The 13092-nt window shown below is 55.0% G+C and overlaps 1 protein-coding gene across 2 annotated transcripts in view; it reads right to left on the reverse strand.

The window, feature by feature from the left end:
* Positions 1 to 7719, reverse strand: part of MTCL2 (microtubule crosslinking factor 2) — a 33904-nt gene extending 26185 nt beyond the window's left edge. The window contains exon 1 of one of the 2 annotated variants that reach the window (XM_080403764.1): positions 24 to 7719. In XM_080403764.1, the coding sequence (XP_080259890.1) occupies positions 24 to 716 (693 nt within the window). In that variant the 5' untranslated portion in view covers positions 717 to 7719. The remainder of the gene's footprint in view (positions 1 to 23) is intronic. The other variant, XM_080403763.1, reaches the window with a different exon arrangement.
* Between the last annotated feature and the right edge of the window lie 5373 nt (positions 7720 to 13092).

Consider the following 13092-nt stretch of genomic DNA (forward strand, 5'->3'; position numbering starts at 1 on the left):
CCGCCGTGCCCCGCCGTGCCCACCTTGAGATAGTCGTTCTCGGAGCGCAGGTCCTCCAGCTCGCGGAGCAGCCCGTCGGTGCCGGCGTCCAGCAGCTCCTCGGTGAGGTCGGAGAAGGCGAGCGAGGTGCTGAGCTGCAGGCGGCTGCTGGCCATGGAGGCGGCCGAGGGCTCCTCGGGCAGCGGCGAGGCCTCACCGGCCGAGGGCGGCGGCGGCGGGGCGCTGCCCGGGGACTCGCCGTCGCTGCCGCTGAGCCCCAGCTCCAGCGAGAGCAGCTTCGCCTCCTCCGAGGCGCTGCAGTCCGACACCTCCGAGCTGCTGTCGGTCAGGCCGGGCCCCGGCCCCCCCGCCGGCCCCGGTCCCGGCCGCCGAGCCCCGGCCGCCGCCGTCTCCGCCCCGCGGCACCGCCCCTTCGCCCGCAGCGCGCCGCGCCCCGCCGGCCCCTTCCCGCCGGCCCGGGCCGCCGCCGCCGCCCGCTTCTCGGGGCGCCCGTCCTTGCCGCCGCCCGCCCGCCGCGGGTGCGCGCCGCCCGCCGCCAGCCGCGGGGCCGCGCCCGGGTGCCCCCCGCCGCCGCCGCGCCGGCTCTTGGCCAGCGACCAGCCGGGCACCTCCTTGGGGCGGGCGGGCGACGGCGCCCGCTGCGGCTTCTTCTTCCGCTCCGGGAGCGGCGGCGGCGGCGGGGCGGCGGGACCCTGCTCCGCCGGAGCGGCCTCCATGTCCCGCTGCGCTGCGCTGGGCTCGGCCCCGGCTGCGGCTGCGGCTGCGGCTCCGCCCGCCCCGCCGCCGGGCGGGGACGCGCGCGGGCGGCGAACAAAAGGCGGCGGGGGGGGTGGGGGGGCGGCCGTGCTGGCGGCAACAGCGACCCCTCCGCCCGCCCGGCGCCGCGCACGCCCCCCGGCATCCCCGGTGGGTGAGGGGCGCCATCATCCCCCCCCACGCCGGGGCGGCGGCACCCCCGTGGGCAGGGGGTCCCCGGGCGTCTGCGGCGGCACCGGTCCTTGGGGGCAGCCTTGTCAGCGCCCGTGGGGGTGAGGGTCCCTGAGGCACCCCTGGGGGTACCCTCACGTGTCCCCTGCAGAGCGGGTCGCTGGGGCATCGCGGAGGGGAAAGGGTGCGCTGGGGTGTTGCGGTGGGTGGGGGTCCCTGGGAGAACGCGACGGGTAAGGGGTCCCCCAGGACAGGTGGTCCCCAGGGCGTCCTCAGCAGTGCAAGTTCCCTGGGAGTCCCAGTAAGCGCAGGTCCGCCGGGGCAGGCTCGGAGGTGGGGGTCCCCAGGGTACCCTGTGAGTGACGGGTCCCTGGGGCACCCCCGTGGGTAGGGGTCCCCCAGGGCACCACAGTAAGCACAGGGCATTCTTGGAGACAGAGGTGCCCCACGTACACCATGGGTAGAAGGTCCCCGCGGCACCTCTTGGCAAGGATCCCCTGAAGCACCCCCACGGCTGGGGGTCCCCTGGGACACCACCCCCCCACCCCCACCCCCCCCCCGCTGCCCAGGGCCAGCTCCCGCAGCCGGGGCGCGCACAGCCCCGCACGGTGACTCTGCATGGGGAAGCCGCCAGCGGCCAGTGTCTGCCGGAGCCTGCGCCCACCGACCCGCCCCCGTCCCTCCTACGTTCACAGCCCGGCCCAAACCCGCTGCGAGCATCCCCGAGCTGCGTTTGAAAAATGCTCCTCCACGCCCGCTCCTGCAGCAGCCCGGCCGGGGGGAGCGCTGCCCCGCCACCTCGCGCGGACCCCCCCGCACCCCCCAGCTGCTCAGACTCAGCTTCCCATGCAACACAACTCCAGGGCAACAGCTTCTGCTCTCCAGGAGCAAACCTGAGCCTGGCCGAGGGGCAGAGCCCACCGCACAGCTCGCTGGGTTTCTGCCTGTGCTAGGGGGTGTGCTAGGGCGTTGCTCTAACGCTTGACACACAGCCCCCTGCCCCCCCGGGGACCCTCCCCAAGCTCCCTCTGGGCTGCGGGGTGGAATTGCATCCCTGCTCTGCCCTAAACCAGCTGTGCATCTGGCATCGGAAAAATCAGGATTGTCCCACAAACCCAGACCTTTATTGCAGGAATAGCTCCGTGCAGCTTGCGGCCCGAGCAAGCGCTAAAAATTGGGTGGGTGCCTCTGGCCACGGCTCATTGAGCCTCTCCTGTGGCTCTGTGAATCCCTAGGTGGTGGCTCTAGCTGGTCAACAGCTGATGACTGTGACAAAGGGGAAGTGGCTGGAATAAGGGACCCCAGGAAGGTGAGGGGGGCTCAGTGCCCTGGTCCCATGCTGCAGTACAGCTGCTGCACTGGGGGAAGGTCCCTGGGCACTCCTGCTCCTTCTAGGCTGATTTTTTTCCAGGCTCTGGCACATTGCCTGATCCCACACCTTGCAGGAAAGTAGGCTGAGTTGTCACAGGTCCCATCCCGCAATCCCGGGGCACGAGGGATGGACGGAGGGTGGCGTGGAGCTGCCTTTTGTACGTGCTGTGGAGCTAACGGGAAGGCTGCTCTCCCCACGGGCCTTGCAGCATTGCTAGCAGAGCGATGATTCAGTCCTGCTGCATGACTGCACATGCCCCTGCGCGGGACATCAGGCCCTGACCAACAAGTGCTGCGCTCATTAATGAAGATCATTATTTTTCCTCCAGGCAGCGGTTAATTGCGTAACACAAGACACGCCGTGGACTGCCCTTGTCCCACAGCAGCAGGGGAGTGAGGGATGAAGGCAGCGTGTCCCCAGTCTTTGTCCTTGGGGAGAGCCCTCAGGTTGCCATAAGGATGGGGCACACGATGTGTCCTGAAAATTGCTGAGGGCTGAGCACGGTGTGAAACAGCTTTCCAGAGAGAGGCCAGCTTCCTTCAGGGAAGCCCATCTCCCAGGATCTGGTTCGTCTCATCACCCACCACCTGCTTGCTGGAGCTGGGGACTCGCTCCTGCGCTCCCAGCCCGGCTACGGCTTGTCCCCACTCTCACCCAGGTGGCCTCAGGCTGTTGCACCCAAGGGTGGGCATGAATCTCGCTGCAGTAGGGCATGCATCTGGCAGTGCATATGCATCCCCTGACAGGCATCTTGCATCTCACCGCTTCTGCAGCACAGTAAGCTGGGACAGGCTTTGGAGGCAGGCGAGGGCTGAGCCAGCCCTGTTCTGGGATGGCTGCCTGGGGGACAACTGCTCAAAGACAGGGACAGGTTTGGGATAGAAGTGGGAGGGATATAACAGACCTCCAAATATCCCCTGGGGCTGAGGGCAACGCAGGCAGCCAGGTTTAGAGCTGAGACAATGTTGCCCCGGGCCAGGCACTTCATTCTGCGCTCACCATCCCCTTGGCATGGCCACAGAGATGCACCAGAGGACACAGAGCCCTCCATGGCCAGGGCTGTGCCAGCTGATCTCACCCATGGTCTGTTGTAGTGGTTGATCTTGAACTAGCTGCTCCCAGGGGAATTATTCAATAAATTTGAATTAAATGCAAGCGGGCAGCTTTCTGAAACCTCTGAAAGAAAAGCAATGAGCTTAACCAGCCCCTTGGGCCCTCAGGAGGTCTGGCTGGCAGCCAGCCGGAGCCAGGATTCGGCACATCCCTGTGCAGCGCAGAGGGAAAGGTCTGCTCATCCGCGTCTGTGCCACTGGAGACAGGGCTCAGGCAGGGCAGAAGTCCCCCTGGCCACTCAGCCCATCCTGGGGGGGACCAGGACCTGGGAGAAGGGGGACAGGTGAGGTAGCCAGAGGGAACATTGTCCCATGGCACCACGCAGGGTCCCTAGAAGGCGCTGGCTCCCGGCGCAGGGACACCAACCCTGCAGAACCAAGCCATCACCTCCAGGGCCACCAGGTCACAGGGATTGCACTGGAGTCAATGGCACCATGCTTGGTCTGGATAAGGGCAGAAGCACCCCAAGGGGTTCAGGGGGATGTATCCAAAAAATGTGTCCTGAGTGCAAAGGGCAGAGCCTGAGTGAGCACCAGGAGGCAGCAGCAGGTCTTCCCACCTGAACACCTTTCTGGATCAGGCCCTGGGTTCTGCACGCTGTCTGCCCCTTCTCCTCTGGCTCTCAGTGGCAGCGCTGGCTTTGCTCCAGACCTCCGATGAGGCTGTCAGGTTTATTTTGGGTTAAGATGCTAAAAGCCTTGTAACAACGGGCTACAAAGCAAAGAGCAGCGAGCCCTGGTGAGTGGCAGGAGACAGAGCCTGAGCCCTCAGCCTCCGAGGGTACAGCAGGACCCCTTCAACCTGCATGCTGGCCCAAACCATATCGACCAAAGTCAAGAAATCCCTGTAAACTGATGGGCCTACAATTTCTTATGGAAAAAAGAATTAGGAATTGCTGTAATGTTTTGCCAATATTCAGCATTCCCGCTCATTCAAACAACATTTGAATCTGATATGAAGCACTATATATATACACATGCACACTATCTGAATGACAAATACTCTAGCTGCATTATTTTTACACTAAGCAGTACATGCAGGTGTTTAATGCCATGCTTGCCCCTCCCCAGCACTGCTTTCACTGATGGGGTTCCTGGGTCTTGGATAGGGACAAGGATGGAGGCACACAGCCAGCATCCCAGGGGAGGCTATGGGAGCAGAGGGAGCAGTGTGTGTGGCCTGCCATGCCATGCTCACACCTGGGGGGAATAGATTTGCTTTCCAGCTGTGGCACATCTTCTTGCAGAGCTGCTTGACATGAAGTTGCATTGAGGACAATCTGTGGCAACCATAGCAACAGGGCTGCCATGGTTTTCCACCTTTCTCAGTAGAAATTATACTGATTTCTCCCAAATTTACCACTTTTACCATTGCCTGAGAGGTGCCAGCAAAAACTTCTGGCCAGGCAGGAGAGAGGGGCTCATCTGCGCCTGGGGAAGGTACCCAGATTGGGGCTCTGCTGTCTCATGCCAGGTGAGGACTCTGGTGTTGGGCCCAGAGAACAGCTCCACAGGCTCGGGACACTCCCACCTCCACCAGCCCAAGCCTCTGCAGAGCCCTAAGCCACATCCCAGACCCTGACTCCCTCCAGCATCAGCAGGGTGGGAAGCACTGCCTACCTGCACCAACAGCCTGGATTGCACAAGAGGACGAGCAAGTAAGAGCCAAGCATCCAAACCTCTCTGGCATCAGCAGCAACCTGTAAGCAGACAGCAGTGCCGTACGGCAGAGCATGATGGTGTAGCCCACTGAAATGGCTACTGGGGTTTGGAGAGGGAGGCGCTGGGTCCAGGAATGGTTATGGGGATTTACATGATCCCAGATGCTGAGGGCACCCTGGGATCTGAGCAGCACCCAGTTTCCATGGCACACCACCAGCATGTTACTGATCTGCAATTAAGGTATTAAAAAATGCAAAGATGAACAAACCCCCAAATGCACCCTGGACTGCCCTTCCCTGGCCCTGGGCTGCACCCACTCCTGTGCCAACCAGTGTCAGGGCTGCTGCAGCTGTGGCACCCACTGGTCCAGTGCCAACTGAGCCTGGCCACAAGCCCCACAGCCTCTCACTGAACCAATTCCACCTTCCAGCATCACGGGCTTTACAACTCGTGCTCTCCTACCATCACTGGTGATGCCCATGGTTCCTCACCCTGCCCTCAGTACAGGTCCCAGAGCTGTGCAGACCCCCCATCTCTCCCCAGCCTGCCCTCCCCTCAAGGCATGGTCCAGTGGGGCACTGGGCTGTTTTGTTGCTGCTCAGTGCTTCCCCTCGCTCTGCAGCAGTGCTCCTGGGAGCTGCTTTTTGGGAGGGGGATCTTGCTTTTGAGGTACCAAGCCACCGCACTCAGGTGCAGGCTGCGCTCCCCTTGCACAGCTTGCTTCCCCCGCCACGCTGAACCATCTGGCTCTGCAATGGCAGCAGTGTAAGGTCAGGTCCTGGGCCAGATGCAGCGAGCACACTGAGCCCCCCAGCCTGGCTGTCCCAAACGCCGGTGACACGGCAGTGTGGCAGAATGGGGATGTTTGTGAGGAGCAACAGGAAGATATTTGCTCCAGAAACCCCACACAGTGCTCAACACATCTCCCCTATGCTGGCCCCGTGGGAAGTGCCACTGCACTGTGACCCAAGACTCCAGCAGCCAGCCTGGCTCTCCCAGGCTGGAGATGAGTGCCTTCGTCCGGGAACGGTCACCAGGATTTAGGGCATCGGAGTGGCCCTCCAAGGTGCTGGGGGCATCTCCCAGGCTGCCTGCTCCCCCGGCTCTGCTTCACAGGAGCTCCTCCGGGACAGGGGCATGGACATCATGGGCCAGGTGGGTCCTCCCACCTATGAGTTTTCTCCTCGTCCCGCACCCCAACAGCCCAGAGCAAACCAAGGTGCTGAGCAAGCCCGGAGCTCTGCAACGAGCATCCCAGCGGGTGTTTCCTACCCCACGGCTGCCCGGGCCGCCGGCGGCGCGGCTGCGGCGCCATCTGGTGGCCGCGAGGCGGAGCGCAGCTGGCCCGGCTTCCCGGAGCGCAGCTTCCCGGCTGCAAGCCCCGTCCCTTCAAAAGAGCTTCCCGAAACGACTTTTTGCAGTACTTTGCAGAGACACGGGTACTTACACATACAAATGTTATTATGTTTGTATTTATAGATAAATGTGACACCAAGTTGCTTCAATCTTCAGCCAATTTTGTTAAATTTGTATTTTGCATCCCCACACCTGATGCTTTCAGTGCTTTTGTGCCTTTCCCCTGGGAGCAGCGACCACAGCTCTGCCTGGAGCACCAGCATCCCATTCTGGGCACTACCAGCAACATGTTAGCAAAGGAAAAAGTCTTCCTTTTGCTCCCATCTCGACGATGGGGATGCCATAGGGAAACTGACACTGCAAAGACTAGGCTGTTATTATAAGGATGACTTTTTTTTTTTCTCTCCTGAATACCCAGCAGAACATTTTAGCAACATTACAAGTATAAAATCCAGTCAGGGCAGCCCGAAGGCTGAGCTGAGAGCACAGGTGGGGGCACTAATCCATCTCCTTTACAGCCACCAAAGACAACCAAAGATGTTCAGCTGTGGGTCCAGGTGGGGGAGGGAGCAAGGACAGCAACTCCATGGTTCAGCCAAAGGCTCAAGAATACACAGGGAAAAACTTGAACAAGTTCTTCCCTTTTCTCAACTTGGCCACTGAGAAACTATCACCTCCTGCTACATGAAAGTTTTCATGATTGGACGGTGCTGGTGTGCTGACCACAAATTGGCTTTTAAGAAGTCACCAGTACATATACCTAGCTTTTAAAAAAACATATACAGTAGAAAAGAAAAAAAGAAACACAGAAAGCCTGAAGCCATAGCAGCACTCACAGTGTGAAGCTCTGACCCCTGAGTAAGCCCAGCTATATTTGCACTCACCCTCTCAAAAAGGACTTTGCAGCCAGGGGTTCAGGGTAGGCTCTAAACAACAAGCAGGAAGAATTTCAGAAACCATTAATGATTTTTCTAAAGAATGTCTCCTATGAAAGGCTAAAATTCCATTTTGTAGCTTTAAAAATAGGTAACACCAGATCAACAACTAGTAACACAATAGAAACAGCAAACAAACATAAAAGAGAAAACCCACCCCTATTTATTCATCTCGTTGTGTCTCCCAACACTCCTTAATCAATAATCTCTACCAGCTGAGTTGGAAGGTGAATTCAGCTCACCCAAGCAGCATCCCTGCCCAACCAGGTGCTGCTAGAGTGCCCTAATAAGCCTGAGCTCCTGATGAGCCTCACCTCTGGGACCTCACTCACAGTCATTTAAGCTCAGACCCAGGCTCTTTTGGTGTGGGACTTTCCAGGGTAGTTTTTTTGTTGTGGTATCTCTATGAGCATGCTGGTGGGAATTTTTTGCACTAGTCCTGATCTGCTTCTGCTGTCCTTCTAGAAAACAGTAAGTATGGAATCTTTTGTAAAAGTTCTGCAGTGTGGTAGCTGACCTGCAAACAGTCACCTCTGCATGCAGAGGAAAGGTTTGTGGTTACAAAGCGTGGCTGCCAGCCCTGAGGAAGTGTGTGCCTGTATTATTCCTGGTAGGGGTGGAAAACCCCAGAAAAGAGCTGTGTTACAAGGAGACTTTTTTTCCTAGTGTGATGTATAGTCTTTGATGGGAAACTTCCAGTGGCTGCTGTTTTGCTACTCCCCTGTTTGGTGGGCTCTGTGACATGCTGGGCTTTATACCCTGTGGCTGTGGTGTGTGTCCTCGGGCACCTTACCCTGGGTGCTTTGGCTTGGTGGTAGCTTGGGTGGCTAAGAATCTTGTTTAGCAGGACCTTCCTCTGGGGGAAATCTGGATACAAGTTTGAAGGGTTTTGGAAGAAGCAGCAAATGGTTCTGTGTGTTTTTCTGTGCTAGGGCCTGTTGTGCTTGCATTGGCTGGTGGCTTGTACCTTCTGGTGTGAAGCGTTTTGCTCAGGCAGCTGTTCCTGGTCAGGCTTGATGAAGGAACTTTCTGCAACCTTGTGGGAAGGGAAAAGAGCTGGGAATGAAGGCTGGGGCAGCAGATTCCTGCAAGGAAGAACAGGACTGGGGGTGTCCACATGTGAGGAAGACTGTCTATACGTGAAAAGCAAGCCAATAACTTTAAATAAGTTTTAAATTCTAAATATGCTAAGAAGGCACTTCTGATGAAGCAAGGAAGCCTTTCACTACTCCATCCCCTAGGCCCTAGAGCTACCATTTCTTCCTCATCTTTCAAATCTGTTTCATCTGCTGTTTAAAGACAACCTCTAATTAGCAGAGTAGAGTTCAGCCTGCAAAATCCAAAGGAGACCCAGTGCAGAGACCAAGCCCTCAAAGTTCAAGGGGATTTAGCCAGCCAGAATCAAATGGCCACTTAAAAAAGCCTCCTAAAATCAAGTTTTGAACAGTCTCTGTGTCCAAAAGTGCTTGTGTTCAGAGTATGGGAAAGGCTCCATCTCTGGCAATGTGAGTTGTGCCCCTTCTCCCTCCTCTCTGTAGCAGGTGGGTGCTGCAGCTCTGCAGGAGCAGCAGAAATGCTGCTGTCCCTGTGGCCGCACTTCTTTGGCCCATGGTCTCAGCTTCTCTCTTCCAAGCTCAGCAGCTTTGTGTGAGGTCAGTATTAAGTAGGGGTGTTAGGATTTCTTTAGAGGAGTGCCTCTTCAGAAATAAAAATTGCACAGGCATACCTTTTTCTTGAGAACTTGAAAAAAAATGGGGCTTTTCTTTTTTTTTTTTTTTTTTTTTTAAGATTTAGACATTGTAAAGCCTTCAGAGCATGCAATATCAGTGAAATCAAACGAACTTTTAAAGTAGTGGATGCTGTGAAAAAGAACCATATTGAATAAGAAACAAATAGTATCAGCTAAGCTACTGTACCGTGTCTGTCTGGCACCCGTTCTGTGTGATGTGGGAAATGCTGTGGTGGTGCTGGTGGCAGAGGAGGGTATGAGGTGAGGTGCCTTCAATGCTGTCTGCACTGAGGATGGCAAATAAAGCCCCTGTAATGAGCTGGCCAGTGCACAAGAGCACAGCTACCACCTTTGGATGGAATCAGAGTTGCTTGGCTACGAGCAGCAGCACTAATTACTGCTCATTAATGGAAAACCAATTTCAGTTTAATTGCTGAGAGTTTGTGCTTCTGAAATGGAGGGTCTGGTCTCTAATCTTGCCTCTGCTATAAATCTCTAACCAAGTCCTACAGGCTAGGTAGAATCTTCAGCTTCCCACCTGATCACAGCAGACTGAAATGTGGTTGAAGCTTTTCCAAGTTGGGCTTCAATTCCCAGAGGTTTGGGTGCTGATAGCAAATCCTTTCTGCCTTTACCTCTTACCCACTTTTCCCGCAAAAATAAAGCATGACCCAGGCTTGATTATATATACCATGAATTTGTGATGTGGAAGCACTGGGGAGCTGATGGGCTAATAGCATGATAAACAGGTTAATAAATGCTGGAGAAAGCCCATAAGAGCGGACTCTTGGGATGTTTGGGAGGTTTAAGCTTGCAGTTGACTCTGTACAAGCCTTTCCTAGGTAGGAGAGAGCACAAAATGCTCATGGCTGAGAAGACAGATCTGCAAAATGAGCTTCAGGGCATGAAACAGAACTTTGCTGCAAAGGCTGGTTCATTCAGGGGATGGACAAAGCAGCAGGGTGAGCCCTGGTTTGTTCCACAGGGCTGGACTTGCAGTGGCTGTGAGTCACTGCGGTGCAAAGAGATTCTAGTGAAGAGGGCGAGGATGGATAAAACCCCTACACACTCCTCTGTCTGCCGGCTTGCTCCTCAGGGAGGTCTAAATGGACAGCAGAGGTATTTGCTCTGCAGCCTGTGTCCAACGCTGGCTGTGGGACCAGCGTGCACAGTGCTTTCACCATCACGAAGATCTCTCTCGCCCCATTTGGAAAAATAAATTGGGCGGGATGCTAGCTCAGCAGGATACCTGAAAGCTTAATGGATGCCTGACACACCACATTTCCAATCTGCCAGTATAAACTGAGCACATTAATAATGCTTTGGGGCTGGTACCTAAAGGAATGGGAAGCTCTGAGTTGCAAGCCGGCGGCTAAATTCTGGATTTGGGTACGTGTGGGAAATGTGGCCAAATGTCTGCGCCTCCTGCCTTCGCATGCAGCCTGCTGCTTCCCAAAGGGGATTCCCAGCACGTGGCTGAAGGTGATGCACTGCTGAGCTGTGTAGGTATGAGGCATTTAGCTACTGAGTTGTAGAGCTAATTTGATACGCTTTATGTGAAATGTTTGTAGCAGAGAGCAGCTGTTTGCTACTCCTACTATTTTCTCACTGCAGTGCTGGCTAAGGAGGATGATGTTTTTTATTAAAAAGGCAGCAAAAGTTGTTTCTATGGGAAGGAGAGTTGGTGTGGGCACCCATCAGGAAAAGCAGTGCCATTGAAATGGCCTCAGATGATGCTTTTCAGGAAGGTGGAAAGCATTGTGTGTCCCTGTGCCCATGGGAGGACCCAGCTGGTGGCCTGCAGCATCCAGGCTTGGGAGCACTGTTTCCTCTGGTTTTCCCTGTATCCTATCAAATAGCCTGTAGCTGCAGGCAGGCTCCTAAGACAGGAGACGTCATGCTTTTTTTTTTTTTTTTTTTCTATAAACCTAGGGAGAAAATAAATCAAATGTAATTAAAGGTCTGTTTTAACTTTGTTTTTCTGTGGGGTGGTAATTCCCCCCTCCAACATGCTCTCCTGAGTCTGAGCCTGGCACAGCCTCCGGGCAGGAGCTTTGCCAGCATCTGCTGAGTCTGGCTCCCAGCTTCCTTGACATACAGCAATCCTGATGTGGGAAGTCTTATAAATATGGGAGAAATAACTCAAGCGATAGTTGGTCTGCTTTGGTCATGACGTCCAAACAACAGAACCACAAATATAAACATTTTCTTGAGATGATGAAAACTTTCTCTGATCTATACTTCTCTCCTATATCCTTGAGATGTATGCTTTGGGGTCCACTGTAAAAACTCCTAGACAGCTCAAAGAAGTTTTCTAAAACCTCTTTATGGCTTTGTCTGGGGAGACTTTTCAGGGATATTTGGTTGGAGGCTTTGCTGACTGTTTCATGTGACTGTGTGACATGGGGGCTTGCATGGGTTCTTCTCCCAGTGGTCATGTCCTGGGAGCTGAGCAGGCAGCACCTGAAGGTCTTCTGTGAAGTACAGAATTGCAATGGAGCACTTCATAGATGGGCTCAGCAGTAGCTGCACTGCTGCCTCTGCCCCGAGCCTTGACCCTTCTCAGCGCAAAAGGGCATCTTGTGATGTGGTGTGAGATGCTTTGCTTCCTCCTGGGAAGACAAACTCGATGAGGCTCATGGTGGAGGCTCCTTGCTGTCTTGGTTTGGCTCAGGAGGCGCTGCAAACCCTGCAGCACCCGTCCTGCTGTACCATGCACCTTCCTGCAGGGATCTGAAGCTGTGGGAAGAGCGACAGGACTCTTGGAAGTGGCTTTAATCGAAGTCGGTGGGTTTGCTGGTGTTTGTGTGTAGTTTTTTTTTTTTTTTTTTTCCCAACTGCAGTCTCCCACGAGATGGTGCTGTGGGATAGGGGACAGTGCCACCGAGACATGACTACAGGGCCCTCGCTGCACTGGGTACAACAGAAAATCGGGAGGGCTTCCTGCAGTGGCTTTGCAAAGGTCTCTTCAGGAAGGGCAGATGGGGAGTGAGTAACATCAGCTGCAGCTGGGCAGCTCCCCTCCGCAGGAAAACCCAGTCAGAGGAAAAGTAGTCACCAAATCCCATTAAATAATACACAAATGACAACTTGTGCTGAGCCCCTTTTCACTCAGAAATTGATGCTGCCAGTGTTATGCTCAAAATCTTCATGGGCAAAAAGGAAGCACACCTTATATGTGAGTAAAGCAGAGAACACGTTGCTAGTATATGCAGTTTCTTAATAATTTAATCATTATAAGACAAGATATTACAGAAAAAAGAAATAATGCAATTAAAATGGTTATACATGCACTTGGCTTCTGTGCCTCTTCTAGTGGGTTATGTTCATCCCTGCCTCGCTCCCCTGGCTCTTAAGGCTGGTGGCCTCACTCTGGGAGCACTGAGGGATGTTGCAGCATGTTGTCAGCATCTGAGTCCTTTGGCAAGAACACAATCTTCTTGGTGGTGATTTTGGTTTGCTTGCTCTAGGATCCCCTGGGGTTGCTTCTTTATATTTGCTAGCATGCCTTTATACCTTTGCTCATTGAGCAAAGCATTTACATCATTGCTGCTTTCTTCATGGTCTTCAGCTGTGTTTATATCGCATGCAGTGGTCTTCTCATATATTAGATTCTGCTTCCGTGTTGTCACACCTAAAACCACCTTGGCTGAGCTCCAGGTCTGCATTTCTTTTAGTGAGCTCTTTGCGATTGTGGGGTCCCCAAGTGCCAGCCTGTGCCCTGGCTCTTATCAGCCCATGCCTGCATACCTCTGGGCTGCCTCCCATGTTTCTGTTTCAGTCCTGAGGCTTTGCAAGTTTGGTACAAAGCTTATGGCCTGCCACAGCGATGGCAGTGCTGTATTACGGGGTGTGTGGTTACCCTGGCCCTATAGGCACTGGGGAGCAGGTGTGGGATTGCTGTCCCACAGCCTTTCCCCTCTGGTTCCCATCTTTGTGCATGGGAGGGCTGTTTGGGGCACTTCTGATGCCAAGCTCTGAGTCTTGTTGGGGGGAAAG

This window comes from Falco punctatus, assembly GCF_963210335.1.
Source record: "Falco punctatus genome assembly, chromosome: 10".
NCBI classification, from domain to species: Eukaryota; Metazoa; Chordata; class Aves; order Falconiformes; family Falconidae; genus Falco; species Falco punctatus.